This window comes from Sminthopsis crassicaudata, chromosome 2, assembly GCF_048593235.1.
Source record: "Sminthopsis crassicaudata isolate SCR6 chromosome 2, ASM4859323v1, whole genome shotgun sequence".
NCBI lineage: Eukaryota > Metazoa > Chordata > Mammalia > Dasyuromorphia > Dasyuridae > Sminthopsis > Sminthopsis crassicaudata.
This window is the reverse complement of record NC_133618.1, coordinates 257,396,563-257,421,547: the sequence shown is the minus strand read 5'-3', so window position 1 is coordinate 257,421,547 and position 24,985 is coordinate 257,396,563. Positions and strand designations below refer to the sequence as shown.

General features: G+C 44.9%; 3 protein-coding genes across 5 annotated transcripts in view; 2 read left to right on the top strand and 1 right to left on the bottom strand.

The window, feature by feature from the left end:
• Window positions 1–531: 531 nt before the first annotated feature.
• NDOR1 (NADPH dependent diflavin oxidoreductase 1) lies at window positions 532–11,453 on the bottom strand. 3 transcript variants are annotated; one of them, XM_074289036.1, is made up of 15 exons: window positions 11,330–11,453; window positions 10,801–10,935; window positions 9,564–9,641; window positions 8,143–8,240; window positions 7,285–7,383; window positions 6,486–6,587; window positions 5,763–5,972; window positions 4,609–4,730; window positions 4,003–4,223; window positions 3,730–3,837; window positions 3,172–3,286; window positions 2,667–2,813; window positions 1,918–2,036; window positions 1,651–1,745; window positions 532–1,002 (listed from the first exon to the last, which is right to left on the bottom strand). In XM_074289036.1, exons 2-15 carry the CDS (start codon window positions 10,933–10,935, stop codon window positions 858–860), a joined length of 1,794 nt encoding a protein of 597 aa, XP_074145137.1. In that variant the 5' UTR covers window positions 11,330–11,453; the 3' UTR covers window positions 532–857. The 3 variants fall into 3 exon arrangements, with proteins under 3 accessions (XP_074145137.1, XP_074145138.1, XP_074145139.1); XM_074289037.1 differs by lacking the exon at window positions 11,330–11,453 and having other exon boundaries at window positions 9,564–9,592; window positions 10,801–10,933; XM_074289038.1 differs by lacking the exons at window positions 8,143–8,240; window positions 9,564–9,641; window positions 10,801–10,935; window positions 11,330–11,453 and adding an exon at window positions 8,010–8,121.
• Window positions 11,454–11,739: 286 nt separating this feature from the next.
• On the top strand, window positions 11,740–12,471 carry TMEM203 (transmembrane protein 203). Its single transcript, XM_074289043.1, has one exon. It carries the CDS (start codon window positions 11,740–11,742, stop codon window positions 12,148–12,150), a length of 411 nt encoding a protein of 136 aa, XP_074145144.1. The 3' UTR covers window positions 12,151–12,471.
• Window positions 12,472–16,688: 4,217 nt separating this feature from the next.
• The window catches only part of TPRN (taperin), a 34,459-nt gene continuing 26,162 nt past the window's right edge, over window positions 16,689–24,985 (top strand). Inside the window, exon 1 of the mRNA XM_074289023.1 lies at window positions 16,689–19,017. Within this exon, the coding sequence (XP_074145124.1) occupies window positions 16,819–19,017 (2,199 nt within the window). The 5' untranslated portion in view covers window positions 16,689–16,818. The remainder of the gene's footprint in view (window positions 19,018–24,985) is intronic.

The window sequence follows — 24,985 nt, the reverse complement described above, 5'->3', positions numbered from 1 at the left end:
GAGTCTCCAGCCCAGGTTCCCTCAGGGTAAGCCTTGGGGGAGCCCTAGAGACATAAGTGATTGTTTTAAGAGCTCGGGTTCTTCCAGTTCTTACACCCACAATCTTCCTCCACTCTCTGCTTACAGCCCTCCCTCCTTCCCCAAGTCAACCCTATTCTTTACATCAACAGAAGATCTTTCAGAATTTCCTCCAGGAAGACTTCCCTAATTTTTCCAAGGAAGTCATTCTTTTGTTATGTATTCACCCTAGGCTATTTCTCCAGCTTCCTCTCCTTTTCCCAGTAGAAAGAGGGAGAGGGGAACTCTGGCCAGCTGTTCTTAAGCTTGGAACTTCAGAGAAAGTCTGAAGGAAAAAGTTTTCTTTTGTAGCTAAAATAGGATCTCCAAAGCTTGAGACCCTTGTCTAGCAAACTCTTGGGGTCAGAACCACTAGTACTTGTCTTCTGGATCAGTCTCAAGCCTTTTCCCTTCATCAGGCCTTCACTATAATGGCTGAGATGTGTGTTTGTATGTATATATACACATCCTCTCTAAGCAAGGGATCAATTTGCCATATTATTATTGCTTTGTCAATTGTGCCTCAATCCCACTTCCCCAGCTAATCACAAAATCAAATACTCTGGCCCTGCTCCACCCCCTCTCTTCTCATAGCAAATGAAGATCATCAGCTTCCCGGGTGGAAAAGGAAAATATCCAGGTTTCAGAACAGGGTGAAGATGGTGAGGTCTAGTCCCAGGGTGGGGAAGACAAGAGTGGCTAGAGAGGGCCTGGAGAATGTGTTCTAGACTAAGAGGTGGAGGACAGATGGTTAGCCTCAGGTCTGAGCCCTTGGAGGGGAAGGGGAGTTGTGAAGACCCTCAAGCCCAGGTCTCGGCTTGGAAGCGCATGGTTCGTTCCAGCATGGTAAGGTAGGCAGCAGCATCGGGGTCCGAGAGTCCACCCTCTGATTTGAACAATGTGGTCAATGCCTCTGACACAGAGGCTGGCATGGCTTTGGAATTGCTGATGGAAAGAAAAGGTAAAGGAGAAGAAGGAAATTACCACAGGATTACAGTGGATCCCTCTCAGCTCCCCTTTCCCCCACCCACTTGCCCTATTTGGATCCTATGTCTGTTTTTCCGAAGTAAAAATTTGGTCAATTAACCCCTATGGAATAAGAAAGATAGGCTGATCTCAGAAAAAGAACTACGGAGATTGAATGTAAATCAACATATGCTATATATTCACTTTTTTTTCCCCTCTCTCTCTTGTGGTTTTTCCCTTTTGTTCTGATTTTTCTCTCCCAATATGATTCATGAAGATGTCTTTAAGGGGCAGCTAAGTGGTGCAGTGGATAGAGTACCAGCTCTGAAGTTAAGAGGACCTGAGTTCAAATTTAGCCTCATACTTTACTGGGCTATGTGACTTTGGGCAAGTCACTTAACCCCAATGCTTCAGGTGGAAAAATGTATTTAAAAATTTATATATATATATATATATATATATATAAAAAACCAGAAAAAAGTAAAACAACTAAAAAAAATAAAAATAAAGTTTGGACTTTAGAAATGGTAAAATTGTTATTTAAAAACAAAAAGAAAAAAACCTTAAGGGCAAAGGGAAGGAGAAGTCAGAGAAGAGAGAGAAGGGTGTGGGGGAGGGGTGGCTCACCCAGCTAGGTAAAAGTAGGCTCCATGTTGGTTCAGCAACTCCCACACCAATGCTCCATGCTCCTGGAGACGGTGCTGGACATAAATCTTCTCCTCCTGAAGAGATTATACATTGTTTTCTCAACCCTCTTGGGGCCATGACAGTCACTTGTAATACTTTTGCTAGGTCCAGTACTCCCATCTTTTTCTCCAGCCATCCCTCCCTCTTTGATTTTTACCACTTTTCATGCTATCATTCCCATGACTCTCCCTCCTGACTTCCACTCACTTGATCCCTGGAGAAAGCAGTGATGACGGTCAAGAAACCTCTCTGAATGAGTTCTTGCCACTCTGCCTCACAGTAAAAATCTTTATCCTTCTGACGACAGCCAAAGAACAGATAGTTTCCTGTTGGCACAGGGGGTCAGAATGGGATGAGAAAGACAAAGATAGAAGGGCAATTAAGTGGTGCAATGAATAGATAAGAATACTGGCCCTGGAGGCAGGAAGACTTGAGTTCAAATTTAGCCTCAGATGCTTATTATTATCAGTGTGACCCTGGAGCGTGGCTTTACCTTGATTGCCTCCAAAAAAGGAAAAAGGCACTACAATGACAGGACGTTGGGCCTGACCATCAAATATGGAAAAGCCACTTTAATACCCCTTCCCCGCTCTTTCTGGCCACAAGTCTCTATAATTTAGGATTCTGGAGGGATGAGGATGGAAGCAATGATCCTTTCCTTCCTGGTGGACAAGGAGAGTCTAATCATTTTGGGCCCTTCTTCATTAGGCTGCTCAAGGATACTTGTTTGTTTTTGGTTCTGATTTTTCTAATTCTCACTTACTAGGTATCTAGAAGTACGAGGATGAATTTGACTGGATCCTACCTTCAAATACCTTATTTTTTGGGGGGACATTCTAGTTGGGCCAGGAGATACAGAAAGATTGGAACACACAAAAGAATTGGATTCCAGGGAACCTTTTTATATGCAGTAGTTGTCCAGTGCCCTCCCAATTCATGTCACCCCTCCTACTCACCCGTCTGGCCCTGTGCCACACGTTCCTGGATAGCAGCACGGAAGGGGGCAACCCCAGTGCCAGGACCCACCATGATCACAGGGGTGTTAGGCTTTGAAGGGAAGGTCAGCCCACTGTTTCGAACCCAAAGGGGAACTCTTACTGGTTCTAAATACGGAAGAAGAAATTGAGGTGACATCCAAAGACAGGACAATCCCAGAGAGTTTCTAAGTTCTGATCTGAAGGGAAGTGGAAGATAAAAGGTATCAGCATGAGGTGGCTCCAGGCTAGGGCAAATCCAGAATAAACTCCTAGCACTGGGAGGAACAGAGAAGAGAAAATGTTTTGCATGAGATGTGTTTGACACCTATGTTAAATTTCCCCTGCCTTTCTTGGAGTCCCTCAATATTTCCCATGTCTTGTGATATTTTAGCTCAGTTGAGTGGAAAAAGTAGGACTGGCAAAAGTAGGAGGCAAAAAAGAAAGAGTCCCTGAGACTAAGCCTAGGTACATTAACTGGGCTTACCTCTGCTGGGATCCAGGGAGGCCAACCAGGAGGTACAAAGGCCCTGACGGGGTTTACGGAGGCGAGTCTGGTATTGCACCACAGCCATGATGATCTGCACCCTAAAAGGATGAGCCTTGGGGAGGGAACAAACTGGATCATATAATGTGTTAGGGAGTAAGGGGGAAAGGAGACTGAAAAGGCTATATCTGCCTTTAAAACCAGAGAGCAAACAAGAGGCAGGGAAAGGGATCTTTCTGTCTTTTCATTTTCTTCAGGGCTCTCACTAGCCTGTGTAGAGGTATTGTTCACACCTTTCTATTTGGGAAGTTTAGACTATGCCCAGACTAACTTAACTCTAGGTAACAGTGGTGTTCCTGAAAAGGTATAAACTCTTTTTTCTTATTTATGCCATTGTGTTTGTTCTCAAACTGTGAATGGACACTTAAAGCATCCAGAGAGAACTAAAGATGCTTCTAAAGGATGTCTCTCAGCCTGGCTGTGGATTTTCCCCAAATGGAGATATACCCTCCCCCCTCCCTTTCTTTCAGAATTCCTGAAATGGGCATTATCTCTCACCAGCAATGAAGAGGCAATGGAGTAGGCCCTGGGACGGATTGGGGGGATGAGGTCCAGCAGGTAATCCGGTGGGATGGAAGCTGCTGAGTGAGGGAAATCACCCAGGACCTGGAGGTGGAAGCAGAGCAGCCTGAACTCTCAACTTTACTCTTCTCGCAGAAGATGAAGGTTGGGGGCACGAAAGCATGGTAGTACTTTGGGACCAAATCTATGTCTATATGGAGGGTCTCTAACCTGAGAGGCCAGAGTCAGGCCCTAGTTCTGATCCCTCACCTCCAAGATAGTCCTTCGAGGTCTATTACAGTAGTCGTATAGTTCTTCCTGGCCTTGTGCAGAACTGAACTCAAGCAGCTTCTCACGTTCCATCTGGTGTTGAGAGAGACAGGCCAGGATCTCAAAAAAGGAGCGATGAGGAACACGGCTGATGTCCAGGTAGTGGGATACAAGGTGATGGATGGTGCAGGGCTGAGGCAGCTGAACTGGGCAGGTGACATCTGAAACAGCAAGCAGGGAATCCAATGTGGCTTATGGTGAGTGAAAGGGCAGGGGCCCACCCTGCCTGAGGAGTCACCCTTACTCTACTGGTGATCAGACTCCACAGCCAAGTCTGGGAGGACCTCTCCAGGTTACTTTAGGAACTAAGCGGAGGCTCTGAGAACCAACTATATCTCAAAGCCCCAGAGACAATACTTAAGAGTTCTTTGGATTTTGGAGGGAAAAAAGGGAGAAGATGAAAAAAAAAAAAAAAAAAAAAAAAAAGAAAAGAAAATCAGGTGTGTAGAGGGGGAAAATGAGAGATGGACAGAAAGAGACTATGAAAGATAGACATGGAAGAGGAAAGTAGAATGAAAAAATGAACAGAGAAACTGAGAAACGTACCTGGCTCCCGAGGCTGCAGCACAAAATGCTGATCTGGATCCAGATTGAGCAGGTGACAGAATTGCTTGGTATCACTGGCTGAGTTCTGAGGCTGGATCATCACAACGTCACCAGCAGTAAAGCTGCAGGGAAAGGACCCTACCCCAGTTAGTCCTGGGCACCTGCCTGTGAAAGCTTTGGCCTAGACATGATGAGGTCTGGGTATGGTAGTATGGTAGTAGAGAGACAGAAGCAGAGAGTCTGGGGGAATTGGGAGCAGGAGGTAGAAACTTTGAGGGGAGATAAGTAGAAAGGGCAAGAAAGTACTGAGTTAAGGGGACAAGGGTTGAAGTAGTTCTTTAGGATTCTGGGTCTCAGAATTAACATCCCTAAATGATTTGCTGAAAACTGGGGGCTAAAGGCAAGGTAAAAGTTGTCTTTGACTCTTCCTTTTTCCTTGCCCTCCACATCTAACTAGAAATTAAATCTGTTGATTCTACATCTCAAATATACTTGCATCCCTTTGTTCTTCCTCTCTTCCTACCTCTACCACCTTAACACAGTCACTTAATTTCTCTCACCTGGAATACGGCATAAACATCCTGAAGGATGTCCAGGTCTGGTATATTGCATAAGCCTTCTAAAGCATCTTCTGGCCTCTCCACTATAATCCAATCTATATTTCATTGCCAAATAATCTTCCTAAAACAGAGCTCTAATCCCATCACTCCTCTGCTTAATGGTTCCAAATTATGAAATAAAAGTTTCAATTCCTCAGCTGGTCTCTGCCTACTTTTCTAGCTTTATTTCACATTCCTTTCCCTTCCTGAAACTTGTACTCTTATTAAACTGTCTTCTCACTGTCTCTCAAAATGGGCCCCATATATTCCTGTCCTTGTTACTATTGTTTGCTGTTTCTTCTCTTGGAACAGCCTCCTCAACTAAATAAGACTTTAAAAACTTTACTCAAATCCCTCCCACAATACCTTCTGTAGCCACAGAAGCTCATAGAGATTTTTAAATTTTACTAAATTCCATTACCTGTACCACCCACATAGCTTTTGTAATCTATCTCAAAACTTAGTAAATGCTTATTGAATCAATGTCTAATTTGATAAGATCTCCTCTGGGTGACAGTGAGAAGTTGGGGTGGATCTGTGGGAGATACATCTCACCTGATTCCAGAGCCTGTGATGTCAAATTCAATTAACCGAACATCCTGGAAGTGTGACTTGGCAGTTACTCTTTGATTGGAGACCATAGGAGCCAGGAAGGGCTTTCGGTCAGAGGGGAGTTCTTCAGGCCTTTGATTCTCTGCATGTTGTTCCTCATAGGAAATTCCTGGGACTCCATCACAAAAGTTCAAAATGAACCTTGAAGGCAAGCTAGAAAAGGGAATGAGAAGGTAGTAAAGGAAGCCAGTCAATTAGGAGGCTACTATAGCAGAGGGGGAGGGAGAAGAGTTTCATTTTACTGAAGTAAGCCACTAAAGGACCCTCTTTCCCCCCAAGAATCTTTAAGGACATGCCATGCCTTCTTTCCCTACTGCCTAAACTGAGGAGCAAAGGGAGCCCACAAGAGATAGTAGGGTAGTTTTCATGATGAATTTTTTTCCCTAATGACCAGCAGAGGGAGTACCTACATTGAGCCAGAGGGAAATGTGTTTAGCTGTGTCTCAATTCCGGATTTACTCCTAGCCATAGCTCATCCCAAGAAAAGCCTAGAAGCTATCTGGATCAGAGATGTCAAATCCAGGGATATCCTACATTTGGCTACAGAAAGGCAGGAGAATTAGAGATGCTGATTTCCTGCAGGAGGATTTTTTTTGGGGAGAATGTAAGAGCCACAAAAACCTTCTAGAAGAGAGATAGCAGTTCTCCCCAACATCTGATCCTTACGGTGTATCAGCAGGTATTACACTAAGATGAGAAGGCACAGGATACATCCCCAAAACTTTTCCCCACAAGTCTAGAAGCCAGGGATCAATAACTGCATCAGGCCTGCCAGAGAACAGAGAAAATCCAGGGGAAGTTAATATGTTCCCTTTTAACTACTTTTCACCCATGTCTACCTATGTTCCCTTCCTTTCCCCTGAAACTAGTATGGCACTGAGATAGATATTTCTTGAATACTCACTGTCAGGAATAAAGAGTGACAAAGCTCATTCTTAAACCATAAGGCAGCTGAACTACACTTTATAATAATTATCATTTCTTAGGGGTCATCTGAACCAGGACTCTCGGGAGGAGATAGGTGTAATCTATATAATTTAGAAGCTTGGCTCACTATCATTCTTCCTTTCCCTTTGACCTACTCTCAAATCAAGACTCAAGCAATTCCATAGTACGTGCTCTCCAGGATCAGGAGAGAAGCTGTGTGAAGGGAAGAAATTCAGGAAGGCTTTCTTTTGGGTCTAGGTTGAACTTTGGCCCAGATATCTTTCACTAGAGCATGGGAATCTACTGACAGACAGCCTACTACTTGCCTGATCTAAAACTCCTTGAAGATTTCTACTTTTTGCATATACATATACTGTCTCTCTCAGTAAAATTTAAAATCCATGAAAATAGAGACTGTTTAATGTTTGTATTTGTATCCACAGTACCTGGCACATAGTAAATGCTTAATAAACACTTGTTGACTGACCACTGTCTGATTGGAATACTAGCTCTGTGAATCACTGGGGTTTCTACTCACCCCAGGTCATGCTGGTCATCACCCAGACCAATAGGCAAAAGTGCACTACCCCCAAGCTGTAGCAGACGCCGGTGTAGTTTCTTGGCCACAAAATTAAACCTGTTGAGAGAAAATATATACTTAGAAACCCATTTGTAAACAAATGTAAAACTCCCATCTTTCAGGCTATGGAGGCTCTTCTAAGGTGATCTTACCATTGTTCTGAAAAAGCCTTTTCCTTCAGCAGAATGTTAGTCTGAGAGATTGTGTGTGTTCGTCAGTTATTATTCCCATTTTTACAGAAGTGATTCAGAGAGGGTCAGGACTTGTCTGTGAATGGACAAGAATGGGACTAGAGTTTAGGACCACTTAGTCCCAGACTAGTGTTTTATCCCAGCACCATGCTTTGGGCACTCTTCTATTGGGATATGATTAGGGAGTCCTACAAGAGAGGTTTTAATGACGTTTGATTTCAATGGAGTCATCCTAGGTTCTAAAGGAACCTGTTCTAAGGAATAGTGCTAGAAATGGGCAAATTCTCAAGCTAAGGTAACCCCATGACTAGGACTCAGGAGGCTCTTAGACAAGAAGGAGCCTGGATCCTAGGGAGTATGGCAGTACTGATGTGTGGTATAGGGAGGAGCCTAGTTTCTCAGTCAGTCTCTAAGCTTGCAGAAGGCTGTTAGCCTGAACACCAAAAAACCTAAAAGAATTAGTAAGAATGGAGTTTTGTAAAGAATGGGCACCTGTTCATCTTGGCAAATATATCTAGCACAGAGTCCATCTTTCTCTGAGGAGTACAAGTGGGTCACAGGGTGGGGTCAACCTCAGAAGACAGGCTGCCTTTCATCTTCTCCCACTTCTAAACCATCCACTCACTTGGCATAGGAGGAATCGCCGAGGCCCAGCACAGCATAATCCATCTGACAGAGGGAGGTAGGAGGCAGGTTTTTTCGGAATATAAACTTCCAGAAGTTCTAAAATTAGAACCACTTTTTTAGATACCACAGGTCTAGATAACTGAGAAACTTATAACCCAGCGTATCCTTTAGAGCAAGCAGACCTCCCTGATCTGGGCTCCAGGGGCATAGATTCAGGTGGTATGGCTGTAAGGGCAGTCTGGCTGAGTACTCCAACTCTAGGAAATGTCCTCCAAATAACAGGCTGCTACTTTAGGGTAGGGTAATTTTAGGTTAATTTGCTTTTCCTGAGAAACATTTCGTGTCAGGGTCTAATAAGTATGGCATTATTCATGTAGTTCAGATCTTGGGTTCAGTAAAAGTGTGCCTGGATCTGGAATTCTGAGCCCAGCTCTGAATGCTGGATCTCAAAATAGGTATAACAGAACTGTCAAAGTCCAGAAAAGGAGAGCTTGCATGATAGATCACTGGCGATAAGGCCTCTTTTTAGTCTTCACATACGGAGAATGAGAAGAGATGAGATCAGTCTATAATCAGAATCTCAGAATTTGAAAGTTGGAAGGAACCTAATCCAACCTGAACTTTTGAGAACTCCACTTTATAACATGCCTGAAGTGATCCTCTAGCCTCTACCTGAAGATGTCTAAGGAGAAAGGCTAGTTATTTTACTTTAGGACAGCTTTGTTCATAGATTATTCTGTATACTATATTCTATACCTGTATTCTGTATGTGTATATGTGTGTATATATATTCTGTATACATAAGGCTTGGAAAGAAGTAAATAAAAAATAAATCAAAGTTGAGAGATGATATGGGATAAAATATACATTAAGACCTGCATTGAGTGATGGACAGAAATAACTACACCCAGAGAAGGAACACTGGGAAGCGAATGTAAATTGTTAGCACTACTGTCTATCTACCCAGGTTACTTACACCTTCGGAAGCTAATAATTAATGTGCAACAAGAAAATGGTATTTACACACATATATTGTATCTAGGTTATATTGTAACACATGTAAAATGTATGGGATTACCTGCCATCGGGGGGAGGGAGTGGATAACTTGGAAAAATGAAAAAAAAAAAAAAAAAAAGACCTGCATTGAGGTGAACCTCTCTGATGACAGCAGGTCAATAAGAGAAGCTGGAATCGTGAGATATCAAGAAGAATGACTCCGGCCTTCCAAAAATAGTACTGTATTGACCCATTCAAACATGAACTGGGCCTAGATGGATCAAGAATAGCAATTCTTATGTCTTTAAGACTTACGAGTCCAGTAACCTAATGAGTTTTACTAATAATTTTGGCGGACTGAAGGAAGACTGAGACGGATTCTCAGGGCCCCGAGACATTCACGAGCATTCAGAAGAGCTTACCTTCATGTTGTCAGGGGGGTCTCCTTGGCCTGTAGTTGCACAAACAAATATCACCAGTGGTTCATTAATCAGATTCACCTCAATATAAAAGAGAGCAGTGTAAGGATCTCCCATAGTGTCAGCAGGAGAACTCTTCCCTTCCTTTCCTCTGATAGGTACGTGAGGAAGAAAGCACTACAGACTTGGCTTGCAGAATCAAAGGGATGATTCCTTACAACGCCCATTCTGTTCAACAGGAAAGACTCCTTACAATCAGACTGGGTAGGGCAGGTGGATGAAGAATTGTAAGGACTTCTAAAGCTACTCTTTATTCCGTCCCGACTGATCCAATTCATTTGGGCAGATGTAGAGAACAGGGGATTAATGTGAGCAGAAGGGAATCTATCAGAACATAAATGTGTGTTTATCACTTTCTTCATCCTCATTTTGGCCTCTTTTCCTGCCTGATTATCTTCTGTATAGCTCTCTGCTGTCTTATGGCTAAACTACGTCTGTCTGAGTCTCAGAGCAGCGCCTGTATTCCCCAGTGTTTGCCCCTTCCCCAACCCTAACAGTGTTTGAGGCCCTCCTCTCTCAGTGCCCCTCTCTTTCCCCAACATTATCCCATATTACTCTCCCCAGCACCCGGCACTGCTGCCCGGGCTTTCCCTCTCACACTGCTTTCGGCGCCAGGAACGCGTGCTCCCCGTTTTTCATCTGATGAACTCCTTCCCGTCTTTCAGTGAGTGCTACAGCACTTCTGCCACCAAGCCCGTCTCTTCAGCCTCCTTGTTTTACACACGTCTGGTTAATGCCCTATCCCGGGTTATCTGTGTTGTGTCCCGCGCTGAAGCGCCAGGCCTACAGTTTGTCCCCGCTTGCTAAAAAGCGAGTGTCCTGCCTCCTCCTGCGGCTGGCACATCGTCTGCACGCAGAAGGCGCTTAACAAACATCCCCTCACATGGCTGCTCCCTTTACCCGTCCTTTTCTCCACCGCGCGGGGAGGAAACGTCTAACGCGCTAATCCCAAAGGGAAGAGTCTGCAGACAATGACAGCGCTCTGCAGCTCTCAGGAGCAGTGGCAGGCAGTTCTGTGGTACCTCAGAGCCCGGTGACAGCTAGGCGGGGTCAGACTTTTGGTTCCGGGCCCTCCCGGAGCTCGGAAGCTGGAGTGCTCATTCCCTGGCCCCGCCTCTCCCGCTGGAGGCTCCGGAATATAAGCGGGGAGTCTGGGCCAGCCGGGGCCGGCCTTACTCACCACATTGTAGGAATCTAGGGGCTGCACCCGACACTGGAGCCGCCTCCTGCGGGCCTCTCTGCCGATCCTCTCCGCCACGTCCTGGGCCGTGCCTGTCTGGCTCCCGAACAGGATGAGGAGGCTCGGGGTCAGCATCTGGAGGGACGGAGCAATGGCGTTGGGGAGGGTGGGACGGGGGGGCTCGGAAGTGGGGGAGCGGGCGTTTCTAGCGGGGAGCCAGTATAATTGGAAAAGGCTGAAGCTGGGGCTGGGTCAGAGCCGAGAAGGAAGCAGGACAAAAAGAAGCGGGGGCTGGAGCGTAGAAGCCAGAGCAGCACAGGGGGAATGGGCGGGAAGACAGCCGAAGCCAGAACCCTTGCAGTTTAGGATCCAACAGTGGGAAGGGACAGGATTCTGGGATGGGGGAGGGGGAAACGCAGTGGCCGAGCCTCAGGTGTGTGGGGAAGGGGGAGACCGGAATAAAGCAAGAACTAGTAAGCGGAGCTAGGGGGTGGAAAGACGGAAAGGGAGACGGAGAAAGGACCACCACCTCTTTAAGCGACTTCCCGGGGCTGACTTCCGGTGCCGGGGGAAGTGACGCCACCCGTGAGCGACGGACACACCATGGCGGCGGCGGCGGCAGCGGGCAGAGCCGCTCAGACCACCGAGGTGAGTGCGGGAGCCCAGGTTGGGCTTTTAGATTACCGACCTCGGGTGTGGCGATTCGGTCTGCAGGTGGGCAGGGACCAGGTCCGACTGCGTGACCGGGGCGCCGTACGCTAACGGAGGGCCGCCGGCCCGGTCCCCTCCCCCCTCCCTCTGACTCTCTGTCCTTGTTTCCGCAGCCGCAGCCGCCGCCGCCCGGTCCTTGCTGAGGTACACAGCTCGGGGCGGGCAGGCCCGGGCCCTGCCGGGAGCGGAGCCCCGGCCCCCGCTGCTCCGCGGGCTGGCGCCGGCACGATGTTGTTCTCGCTACGGGAGCTGGTGCAGTGGCTGGGTTTCGCCACCTTCGAAATCTTCGTGCACGTGCTGGCGCTGCTCGTGTTCTCTGTGCTCCTGGCGCTGAGGGTGGACGAGCTGGCCCCGAGCCTGACGTGGTGGAACGTGTTCGTGCCCTTTTTCGCCGCCGACGGGCTCAGCACGTACTTCACCACCATTGTGTCGGTGCGCCTGTTCCAGGACGGCGAGAAGCGTCTGGCCGTGCTACGCCTCTTCTGGATCCTTACTATCCTCAGCCTCAAGTTTGTCTTTGAGATGCTGCTGTGCCAGAAGCTGGTGGAGCAGACCAGGGAGCTCTGGTTTGGCCTTATCATGTCCCCGGTCTTCATCCTTCTGCAGCTGCTCATGATCCGTGCTTGTCGCGTCAATTAGCCCTGCCCGGAGGGGGGAGGAAAGCCTCCGCGTTGGACCCGAGGGGAGGAATCTGCTCCATGGGCCTCCACTTTTCTTCATCTTTGCATCCTAACTCCAGGCGGGTGGGCAGATTGTGAAAAACAAAACAAAACAAAACAAAAACACTGATCGCTCTTTTTTTTTTTTTTTTTTTTTGGCTTTGAGTTCTATTCTTCCCCCTCCTCCCTCGTTTTCAGTCTCCTTGATTTGAGATGAGTTCTGGATTGGACAGTTGAATTGCCTAGATTGTAAAGGAGCTTTGCGTTAGAAATTGCTTTTTAATAAAATGTACTGTTGGAATACGAGTATTTCTTTGGACTTTGTGGGGGTGGGTCAGCTCTATTGCTACATACAGAAATCTTAGAAATCTTCTCTTGGTCAGTGGTATTTTCTCAGGGAGCCTTGCATTAGGAAGACTGCCCTGGTAGCAGGCATGTGTTTGACTGCAAAGTTCATTTCTGGAATATTATAATAAGTAATTTTATGTACCTCCTTCCTAAAGAGAAAAGAGGCAATGAATTCCTGAGGATAAAGCAAAGATTGAGACCCCGGACCCCCATTTGCTAGATATCCTTCTGACTAGTTTGCCCCAGAATCACTGAAATATGATTTTTATTTTAGTTAGTTGATAACTAGAATTATGATTGTATTTTCCTGCCAGCTCCAGTAATTTCTGCATTCCCAGTTTTATTCTTGAGGTCTTACTATTGCTTTACTTCACTTTTCTTTTTCTTTTTTTTTTTTTTTTTTGGTATGCCAAGTGTTCCAGCCCTTTGGGCATAATTTTCTTTTTTTTTTAATTTTATAATTATAAATTTTTTTGACAATACATATGCATTAGTAATTTTTCTTTTTTTATAACATTATCCCTTGTATTCATTTTTCCAAATTTTCCCCTCGCTCCCTCTACTCCCTCTCCTAGATAACAGGCAATCCCATACATATTAAATGTGTTACAGTATAACCTAGATACAATATATGTGTGTAAATCCAATATTCTTGTTGCACAGTAAGAATTGGATTCTGAAGGTATAAGTAACCTGGGTAGATAGACAGTAGTGCTAACAATTTACATTCACTTCCCAGTGTTCCTTCTCTGGGTGTAGTTGTTTCTGTCCATCATTGATCAACTGGAAGTGAGTTGGATCTTCTTTATGTTGAAATTATCCACTTCCATCAGAATACATCTTCATAAAGAAGTGTATAATGATATTCTGGTTCTGCTCATTTCACTCAGCATCAGTTGATGTAAGTCTCTAGTCTCTTACAGAGCAATAATATTCCATAACATTCATATATCACAATTTACCCAACCATTCTCCAACTGATGGGCATCCATTCATTTTCCAGTTTCTAGCCACTACGAAAAGGGCTGCCACAAACATTTTGGCACATACAGGTCCCTTTCTCATCTCCTAGTAGTAGCAATGCTGGATCAAAGGGTATGCACAGTTTGATAACTTTTTGGGCATAGTTCCAAATTGCTCTCCAGAATGGTTGGATTCTTTCACAACTCCACCAACAATGCATCAGTGTCCCAGTTTTCCCACATCCCCTCCAACATTCATCATTATTTGTTCCTGTCATCTTAGCCAATCTGACAGGTGTGTAGTAGTATCTCAGAGTTGTCTTAATTTGCATTTCTCTGATCAGTAGTGATTTGGAACACTCTTTCATATGAGTGGAAATAGTTTCAATTTCATCATCTGAGAATTGTCTGTTCATATCCCTTGACCATTTATCAATAGGAGAATGGTTTGGTTTCCTATAAATCAGGGTCAGTTCTCTATATATTTTGGAAATGAGACCTTTATCAGAACCTTTAAGTATAAAAGTATTTTCCCAATTTGTTACTTCCCTACTTGATCATAGTGTATTATCCTGGGGATGATTTTCTGAAGTCTTTTTGCCAATATCTTATTTAAGATTTTAGCATCAATATTCATTAAGGAGATTGGTCTATAGTTTTCTTTCTCAGTTTTCAATCTACCTGGTTTAGGTATCAGTACCACGTCTTTGTCATAAAAGGAGTTTGGTAGGACTCCTTCATCCCCTATTTTTTCAAATAGTTTATAGAACATTGGGGCTAATTGTTCTTTAAATGTTTGGTAGAATTTACTGTAGCCTACTTTTCTACAAATTGTAGATGATCTGGGAGTAGTCCGTTTTCAATAATCCTAGATAAAGGAAACAAATCTTTGCTACTTTTTATTTTAAAGATTGGTAACATTACTAAAAATATTAATGACTTAAATACATAATGTATGTTTTATATTTCAGTATGGCTCTTTACAAGGTGGTTGGGAGGCCCAAATGAGATAATATATAAAGTACTTTGCACATCTTAAAACTATAAATTCCATATCAGTGCCCTCAAATTTTTCACAATCCTTCTTTTACTCAAATATTTCCATGTCTCATTACTTTCCTCAGCTTACTATAGTCAATTAAACACACTAATGCAACTTGGAAAGATATGGTGAGATCAAGAACATCTTGTCTATTGAAGCCCAGGATGTGGATGTTTTCCTGGTCAATCTGGGGTCCTGGCATGAGGCAGATACAGATGAAGTTACTATTATGAGGCTATGAGATGATGAGGTTAGGCAGGAATGGGTGAGGAGATGGAGCACTAAATCCAGAAGCTATGGTAAAAAAAATAGGCTTTATTAAAGAAACACCAAGAGGGATTCTCTTGGGGGGCATATCATTCTCAAGGGAGAATTGATCTGCAAAGAGCCATTTTTCTGAAGACCCATATTATGTATGAGTCTAGGAGAAGTTTGATTATTCTCAATTGAATGGGAAATCTTGCCTGGGGTTGTGACTTCCTGACTAGAAAGCTTATCATGCTCTGAGAGGATGCCAGACCATTTGGAGGTATAGATCAAAGGAGACATGGTTTTTTTATATAAAATTTTACAGGGCTCACTCAGGTCATACAGAGTTCACTCTGGTCTTCTATATGGCCATTTTATTTCACTACTAGGACTTTAGAGTGGGAGAGGAATAATTTTTCTTGATTGTAATAATGTAGAGGTAAGGCTTTCCCAGGAAATGGGAGAAAATAAAATAAAAAGTTCACAATTGTAGGAGCACAGCTGGAGTTATTAACATTTTATTCTTGTGGCTTGGATTCCTCTCATATTGCTTCACAATTCTGGGCTTTTCCCACCATTGAATTTCACTTGGAGTAACTGTGAAGGAAACAACCTGTCTCCTGGGCAGGTTATTTTTTTCCCTGGGATTAAAGGGAATGTTAGAGGACATTGTGAACTGAGACTTGGAAAACTCCATTCTGTTTTTCTTCTCATTTGTAAAATGAGGGCGTTGGATAACTCCAATGTCTGTTCCCACGACCTGGGCAAAAAGTCATTGCTTACATTTAATGATAAAAACAAAATACCATGAGAACAAAGCTAACTGTCGAGGAAGTGAACGAACGATCTACTCTTCCTAAATAATCTCTGCCCCCGCAGCTGGTGGCCCTGTGGAACACCAGACCTGCAATCAAGAAGACCTGAGTTCTAATTCGCTTTCAGGCTACACTAGCTGTGTCTCTTTGGGCAAGACACTTAACCCTGAAGCTTACGGATGAGGAATCCGTAAATTGAGGACACCTTGGAGAAGGAAATAACTAATTCCTCCAGTATATTTGCCAAGGAACTCCTATGGACAAAGTCCACGCGTCGAGTAGGGTACCGCTGGACAACAAAAACCTTTGCCACCCTCCGTCCTAGTAATCCACACTGGAGACACCCCGTGCCAGCTCTGGGAATTGGTGGTAATTATCCTGTCAGAAAACGGGGCTCATTGCCTTCCTCCCAGTTTTCCCAGGACCAGCAAGAACATGGTTCACGGTCCCATGGAGAGGTGGAGCCCAGGTTTAATCACTCCTACCTCTAAACTGTCTTCCTCTTGGAAGTGTCTGGGCTCTGGGCCAGGACCCTCCCTTTTCCACCCCTGTATGAACATTGCTGCCTACCCTAGAGTGTCTTCCTAGGGGTTTGCAAGAGGAGGAAAGTAATTACGATACACCATAACTACCCAAGAGGGTCTAAGGTGTCTTTCCCCAATTGGGCGCCTGCCCGGGTGATGGAGTCTCAACCAATTAAGGCTGCATTTTCCCAGGGGGTTGAGCGAGGGTGATCGTCAGCCAATAGGAGTAGCTCTCGCCCGGGTGTACGGGGAGAGGGCGTTCCCCCGCCTCACCCCGCCTCCATTTTCCCCAATAGGTGGTGCGGGCACACACAGGGCGAGTCTATGGGGTCTTTTCCCAATAAGCACCAGCCTAGCAGAAGATCTTATTCCCCACTGAATAGTGCTTTATCTCAGGGGGCGGAGTAAGAGAGGCCACTGGCCAATAAACAGAATTCTTCCTCCCATGGGCACCCGAATCGACCTTTCCCCGTCTGCTATAGGTGGCTGTAGCTCACACGGGGCGGACCTTTAGGGGCCTTCCCCAATGGGAGGCGGCCCCGAGAGTAGGGGCGTGGTCGCTGACTGGAAAGCGGGCCGCTGTGGGGCGTCCGGCGAGAGGAGCTGTTCCATCAGTCCACTAGCCGGCCGGCCCGCCAGGCAGGTTGCCGTGTACTGGCGCTCGGGCGGATTTGCCGGACTTCGCCTCACTTCGTTCTGCACTGTACCATGACGAGCCTTGAGCCTCGGCGGCCTCCGGGCCTCGAGGGACTGGCGGGGTCCGGCTCCCGCTTAGTGCTGCCGGCATGGAAACGGGAGATACTGGAGAGGAAGAGAGCCAAGCTGGCGAGCCTGGCGGCTGGGCCCCGGAGTTTGGCTGGGGGGGGCGACGATGGGGCCGGAGTCGAGGCTGCAGCTGGAACTGTGGCCGCGGCTGGGGGCGAGTGCCCGGGGGAGCCAGCCCCGGCGGCGGCGGAACGGCTGGTGCTGGCCGATAGCTTGGGCCCCCTGCGGGAGAACCCCTTCATGCGGCTGGAGACCGAGCGCAAGCGGCTGCGGAGGGGGCGCGGCGCGGCGCCCGGGGCCCGGTCCTCGACGGGACGACCCGTGCAGCAGCTGCTGGAGCTCTATAGCCGCGTCCCGGGCATCCGCACCATTCGCGCCGACAACATTCTCATAATCGAGTCCGAGCCCGGATTCTTGCCCGGCCAACGACCCTACGAGGTGAGCTCCCCCGGTCCGCGCCCGGGCCCGGACCCCTTGCAGCAGCTGCTGGCCCGGCGTGGCTGCTCAGTGGCGGAGATCCGGGCCACCGAGGTGGTCATCTACGAGACTCCCCGGACAGCCGTGGAGGCGGCTGCGCAGCCAGGAAGGGTCAGCCGTCTGTTGGAGAAGTTCGATTCCCCGCTGGCTATTGGCGGGCCCCGGCCTCGGGCCCCGTCCCCACCTCAGCGTCGAGGGAGCCCTGAGCGGAGCCGGCCTCTGGTGCCAAAGCCTTCTGCAGTCGAGCAGCAGAGCTCGGCCGCCTCCCTCTCCCTGCCCAGCCCTGGACCACGCACTCCCAGCGTCGGAGAGAGAGCTGCCTGGTTTCAGGCATCGGCAGCTGCCCCCTCTCGGCTCAGTGACTTCCTCCAGAAAACGGGCAGCAACTCTTTCACTGTCCACCCCCGGGGTCTGGCCAGAGGAGGCCGAACAATAGTACCAAACGGACCTGTCATGGAGGCCACCCTGGAGCCCCGGCTGAGTCCTGCCAATGGCCTCCTGACAGGGGGTGGGTCTGTGCCATCCTCTTCCAGTACTTCCAAAGGCAGCGACATCCGGAAGCCAAATGCTGAGGAGGAGGCACCTATCCTCCACCTTTCGCCTGGCCCTTGCCCGATGGACAGTGCCAACGAGGGACCCAGTGCCATTCCAGCTGCCCCTTCCACATTTCCCAAACACAGCCTGGCCAGTGCCACTCCCAGTCAGCGAAGGTGGGTTTCTGCAGCCACCAGTTCCAATGACTCTTTTGAGATCAAGCCTGCCCCCAAGCCAGATATAGAGACCATCCCTGATGAGGATGTCCAGGCTAAGGCCTTGGCTAACCTCCGGATGAACTCCAAAAACTCCTTTATCTTCATCCCCAAGCCCAGGGTGGAAGTGCTGGACTCCAGGGCTGGCCATTCAGGGGGGAACAAAGCCTTTGAGCAGCCAAAGGGAAAGGTCAGTGTTTCTTCTCAGTCTGGCCATTTAACCCATATACCTCTGGAAAACGGGAGCCAGCACCCACCACAAGTGGTGCCTCGCTATGAAAATTACTTGGGTGTTGAGGCCCTGCAGGCAGCAGAGGAAGGGGATCCTCAGAAACAAACAGCTACAGTTCTCTCAGAGGTGAACCACAAGTGGCAGAGAGAAGTAGTAACACCCCCCTCTATAGAGAGACTTTCCAAACAGGAGCCTTGCAGGGGCTTTGAGATTTCTGACACATCCCTCCGTTCCTCTATCACCCAGCTTCCTGAAGAACCCGGTAGACCAGGGCTTCCTGTTACTTTTATTGATGAGGTAGATTCAGATGATGAATCCTACCAAGAGGCCAAACCAGCTTTCAGATTCTCTGATGCTCCTCAATATCGACCTCATCCCTCTCTGCCCAATAGCAAATCTGAAGTTCACTACCTGAGCAACAATACATTCACAGTTGTGCCTAATAGGAAACCAGCTGCCCCTGAGGCAAGATTCAGCCCACCAAATGGGGAACTGTATGCTGAGGAAGAGGAGGAGGAAGACCAATGGAAAGGAAAAACTCTTGAAGATCCTGAAGCATCCCGTGAGAATGTGGGGTTGTTACTCAAGAAACGTTACCCCACTGTTGATGAAATTGAAGTGATTGGGGGCTATTTGTCCCTGAAGAAATCCTGTTTAACCAAGATGGGGTCTTCAAGAAAAAAGGTAACATTTAAGGAGAGATACCAGAGGTCTGCCTAGCAAGAAAGAATAGGAAAAATATGTTACTTAGACTGACTAGCACTTGGTAAATAGTTCCAGTCTTTTTTTTTTTTTTTTCTTTAAAGAAATACTTTATTGATATTTTTTTCTTTATTTCCTTCTTCTTCACTGTCATCTTTCTCATTTGGTACCTTTATCACCTTTTTGTCAAGACTTGGGAATCATGCTTCAGCAAAAGTTCTCTGAAGTCATGATTGATCAGTATTATTGATTGGAGTTCTGTAGGCTTTTGAGGTAGTTTTCATTGTTGTGATCTTCATATAAATTGTTTTTCAGTTTCTATTTATCTTAATCTGAATCAAAATAAGCCTTTTCAAGTTGAATTCTTTTCTTTCATCACAATAATAGACCATTACATTATTATGCTACAATTTGTTCAGCTACTTTCTGGGTAGTGGGCACACACTTGGTTTTCAGTTCTTCCTTTTTTTTTTTAATTAAAGCTTTTTATTTACAAAGCATATGCATAGGTAATCTTTTCCAGCATTGATTGGTTTTCAATTCTTTAATTGGACCAATTTACACCTCTACCAAGTGATTAGTACTGTATCTTTCTAATATATATTATAACTGAGAGACAAAACTTCCTACTAGACTGAATTTATTTGTCAAGAGAAGGTTCTATTGGAACTGAAATGGTTAGTGGAAAGTAACAATGAAATTTTTAAGAAAGAGGAAAAATCAAGATTTTTCTTTGTTCCAAATCTGGAGTAAGGTCATAAATTGTTGCAACTGGTTGGAATTGCCACTCTTTTGAATGGTCAGAGGCCAGCTCGTTCTGCTCTTGGCTCCAGTTGATGGAGATATTTGGGTTGCTATAAATTGTTGTTTGATTTGAGAAGCAGGTCTCCCTCAATTTATTAAGCAGTTGAGCTTTTTCTCATGTTGTCTTTTTCCTCTTGGCAGACACCTATAGGTATAGATTAGAAAATTCCCTAGTAATGGTGTAGGGGAGGAGTCAAAATGTCCCATGCTGTTTTATTATTGCAACATTCCTACATAGGATGGAACCTGCTCCTTTACAGCATGATGGTGGTGGCCACCCTATTGATTAGAGATACAGGTATACCTATCCAAGGTTTGTCAGTCAAATGGGAAATGGGGACTGCTTTAAGAAAGAACTTAACTGATGTGTTGTTTATTTACATAAAAATATATGAGGCAGTACAATGCTTTACAATGAAGACTGGCATACAAGGAGCTGGGTTGAAATCCCATTTTTATTATTGAGTAATCTAGGGTACATGAATTCACATCTCTGGCTCTCACTTGTAAAGGAGATGGGACTAGATGACCCAATGACCTCTGAATCTTTTTAGCTCTAAATCTCCAATCTTCTGATCTTGTGACACATATCTTATCCCAAGGAAGAAAGCCCAGCTTTTCAAGTCCTTCAGGAAAGGAGAAAAATAGCTCAGGCAGGAGAAGCCTGTGGAGTCTCACCCGGAGCTATTGCCAGGAGAAGGTAGGCAAGTGGGACAGTATTTTAGCTGATTTTTTCCATAGTTGTGTCCAGTTCAGTGATTATAAAACAGGAAGATGGAGAATAGACCTCAGAATCAGAAAGGCCCAAATTCAAGTCCTGACTCTGAAACCTGCTGGGTTTGTAACTGGGCGATTCTCTTAACCTCTTGGTATTCTAGGCCACTTGTGGAAAAGGTGCTGTTTGTATTAATGAGAGGGAGTTTCTGTATTTGGAAGTTCCCTCTACTAATGATAGAAAAATCCACTTCTCCTTTAAGGCTGTTTTGCAATGTCAAACTCAAATAGAAATGGGGGCCTCTAAACTCCATTTGGACTTCATAATGATTAGATAATAATGATAGAACCACCCACTAACATCTATGTTCCATTTCATTTTTATTTTGTTAAATATTTTCTGATTACAATTTAATCTGTTTGGGGATGCCTCTATCTTAAAGGACTGTTCTCTGTAAATAGTAAAGCTTACTGACCTTATGTGACATTCACAGTGTCATTTTGGGCTCTTTACTTAGATTTCAGCCAAATCTAAGTTCATATTAGAGGCCTTAAGGAAGCCTGTTGATTCCACAATTAGAAATTAGGGTAGGTTGATTCTCTGGACAGCATTCTAAGTTGGGATTTTATACATTTCCTCATTTTTAAGACCTACTTTTTTTTCTCATTAGGAAACTGGATACATCTGCTTTGATTTCCAAAGCTGGTATATTTTCTCTTTTGGCTTTAAAAAAAAAAACAAAAAAAAACCCAAAACAACATTGTAGAATGGTTCCCTTCTGTGGGAGGTCTTTTCTGTTCTACTACTAGTAGTGCCAGCTCTGGTTGGTAAATCTAAATCTTCCTTGTGTGTAGAAACTGAAATTTACCTGGGCTTAAAGCTTTAGTTCTCTGGAGCCCTAAGAAACAGGAGTGACCACTTGGAATTAACAGGCTTGTTAATTCTTTTCTATTTTATGCTGTCGTCATGGGGCAGGGCAAGCACCTCCTTAGGACCTCCTTAGTTATGCTCCCTGTATTGAGTATTAAAGTTTCAGAATTTTGAATGGATCTACATTTTTTCCAGATCCATTAAGGAACATTGTTATAATAGGGGTTATACTCTTTACTTTCTGTGAAGAACTTTTTTGATTACCTTTATTCTTTGTGCTTTGCAAAAATGGGAAAATTGACTCACTGTTAGCTGGATCTCAGTCAGTGGTGGAGCCTGTTCTTAAAGGGTTGGACTTGGTCTCCTTTTTTGGACTTCATCTCCACTCCATTGCTGACTGTCCCGTTCTTTTAGTTTTTTACTCTCCTTTGGTGAGCTCCCAGGATCCACCCTACCCCTAAGCCTCTTTTGTATTTATGAGATGAGTGGAGAAGAATACATTGTGCCAAGCTCTTGGGTACTTTTAGGGGAATCGGTATTGCTGCGAGTCTTGACCTCTTGAAGGAATAAAAAGGATATTGATCCTAACTGAATAAGAAAAAAAGGGAGAGGCTGTGGAATGTATAATGGAAAGGGCACTGGATTTAGGTAGTCTGAGGCTTTGGGTTGAAGTGCAGGTTTAGCTTCTTACTTTGTGTGATCTTGCTTGAGTTCCCTTCATCTCTCTGGCCTTCCTTTTCTTCATGAAAGATGAGAGAGTTGGACAAGATGGTTTTTAAAGTTTTGAAATTTTATGAATGGCAAATACTATAAGCCCCAGTGTGGGTAACTAGATAGAGATTTGTCCAATTATCTTTCTGGCTGGAAACTCCTTCCCATCTCTGCTTGTTCCTGGGGGTGGGGAGGGGAGGAGAGAAGAGGCAGTGCCTGCCTAACTCTTTTGTACTCTGTACCTGAGCTTAATGTTTCATAGAGTCCCTCCCTGCCTATACCTTTAACTGGCAAGCTTCTGAAAATTTTCCAGGTTGTTTCCGCTTCTTTGTTTAACCTTGGGGCAAATTCCAAGGCTGACAAATACTATATTACTTCCCTGTTGGTGGGGTGACAAGGAGCTACTTTGGGAGTGAAACTGAGTCTGACTAGTACAGTATACTCTGGTTAATCCTATTCATCTTGCCAGTGGTAACTTTCTCCCATTCATTTCAAGCCATTTCTTTTCAGGGCTTCTCATTTTTTTTCCTTCTAGATCCTCCTAATAATCCTCCTTTTGCTTACATCACTGTGCCAAAGATTCCCTTGTTTAAAATCTTGAGCTGCTTTTCCAAGACTAATCCAATTCCAAGACTAATCTAATTCCCTTTTCCTTCCTCCTCTCCTAGCTATTGCATACAAATCTGTGACTTAGAGGCAATTTCCTTCCTTGGTTCTCCTATGCATATGACCTCCTTCCCTTTCTTCTGATTCTGCCTCCCCTCTAATTGTTGGGGTCTCTTCCAGGGATTAGGTCTTGTCCTATTTTCTCTCTACTTTTTGGTGAGGTCTTCTGCCATCAGAGTTTGACATTATATATATGTAGATGTTCAAAGTACCTCTCCTTTGATCTGTGCTTCCTCATCTCAGCAAGACACCTGAATGGATGTCCTCTCAGTATTTATACTTCATCAAGGTTTAATAGCAAATAAAACCCAAGTTTTCCTTATTCTCTGTGCTGAGAACTTTATTGTTCCATTTGGTAGTAGCCATTCCCACCTGCTGGTTCCTCTCACTTTCTGTTCACACATCTCCCAGTGCTGTGTCTTGTCCCTTATGTCATCTCTCATACCTGTATCTTTCTTAGCAAAAGTCTTGCCTAAAATCTGGTTCTCTCACTGTTCCACTCTTGCAATCTCATTTTTGTCCCCATGGGGCTTTTCCCTCCTACACACTTGCATTTCTTAGCATCCTTACATCAGCCTCCACTTAATTATTTTTTTTCAGCCTGCACTTTAGCAGACAAAAACTAAACACTGTCCTCACTCCATTACTTTCTTTTTCCTACTTGCCATTAAAAAAAATAAACTATTCTTTTTAGCCGTGCTTTATACCTTCACTCTCTTGGTCTTGGTGCCCTATCCTTGTCACACACCTCTTGCCCCCTTATATCTCTCTAGCTTCTCCAATTATTCCAGATCCTTTATTGCTATATGTCATTTCACCTTGGGTTAGAGTCTCTCATTTGATAGTAATTTATATTTATGTGGTATTTTAAAGTTTACAAGAGGATATTTTCCTTATTATGATCCTTATCCTTTTATGGATAAGGAATTTGAAATATGAAGTGGATAAATGAGTTGTTGCTTGTACAGCTAGAGAACAAGGGATTCAAACCCAGGTTTCCAATTCTAAGGATGGTGATCTATTCACAGGCCACTCTTACCTTTCTTTCTTGTCTTAAGACAAAAATGGAAAGAAGCCAGGACTTTGTTCATCCATTTCTCATCTCTAGGACACTGTGATCTAATGGTATTTGGGACTATGAGCACAGATTGTCTAGGGGCAGAGTTCTGAAAGGTAGCATGTGCATGGATAAATTTCAAGGACTCCATGAACTTGGTTAGGAAAAAATTTAATTTTTATTTTTCCTAACCTTTACTAATTTTAACTAATTGAAGTTTAGCATTTTTTTCAGTAAGTTAAAAAATTATAAAAAATAAAAACATTATCCTGAGAAGAGATTTGTAGGTTTGACTGGACTGCCAAAGGGATCCATGACCCAGGAAAGAGAACTCTTGATTCAGGATGTTAGGCAAATAAGAAATGGGGATTAAGGAAGCTGAGGGAGATTTGGGGTCTTGGGCTGTAGAAGGGGCTAATAAAAATTTTAGGGAGGTGAGAACAGAAGGGCAAACATTCCTGGGTATAGGAAAGATAACATACTTCCTGTTAAACTAGATTGGAAAAGGAGAAGTTAATAGGGAAGTAGGCTAAAGCCTGGGCCAGGAAAAAAGGGAGTATGACCTTGGGAAGTTGTGGAGGTGACCAAACTGGCAGTTGTTACTTGAATAGGTCCAGAAAATGAAGGGAGAAGCCAGATGGCTTCTCTCAGGTAAGTAGGCAGGCCTGCCCAGGGCCCTACTGGGAACAGTACCTTCATTCCCAGCATTGATTCAGGGCAGCTGCTTCTCCCTTGGACACACAGCATTACTTGTCTACTTCACATTCATCAGAGGCAGCATTTCATGCTGTGCAAAGAGTACTTAGCTTGAAGTCAGGAGACTTGGCATTGAATTCAATATATCTATATTGTCTGTCTGTATAAATACTGGCAAGTCATTTAACTTTTCTGAATCTGTTTCTGATAGTGATACTTATTCTGCTTGTCTCCTAGGGTGGTTGTGAGAAGAGTGTTTTGTAAATATTAAAGAAGATTTTAAAAATATGAATTATCTATTCACAAAGCTATAGTCAACTGTGGTAACATCCTAAGTCAGCCAGTGACATCCCTGACTTCTGTTATGAGCAGTGGGCCCTGATAATGGGGGAATGAGCTTGTGTTGATACCTTCTTTGTTATTTGTTTTAA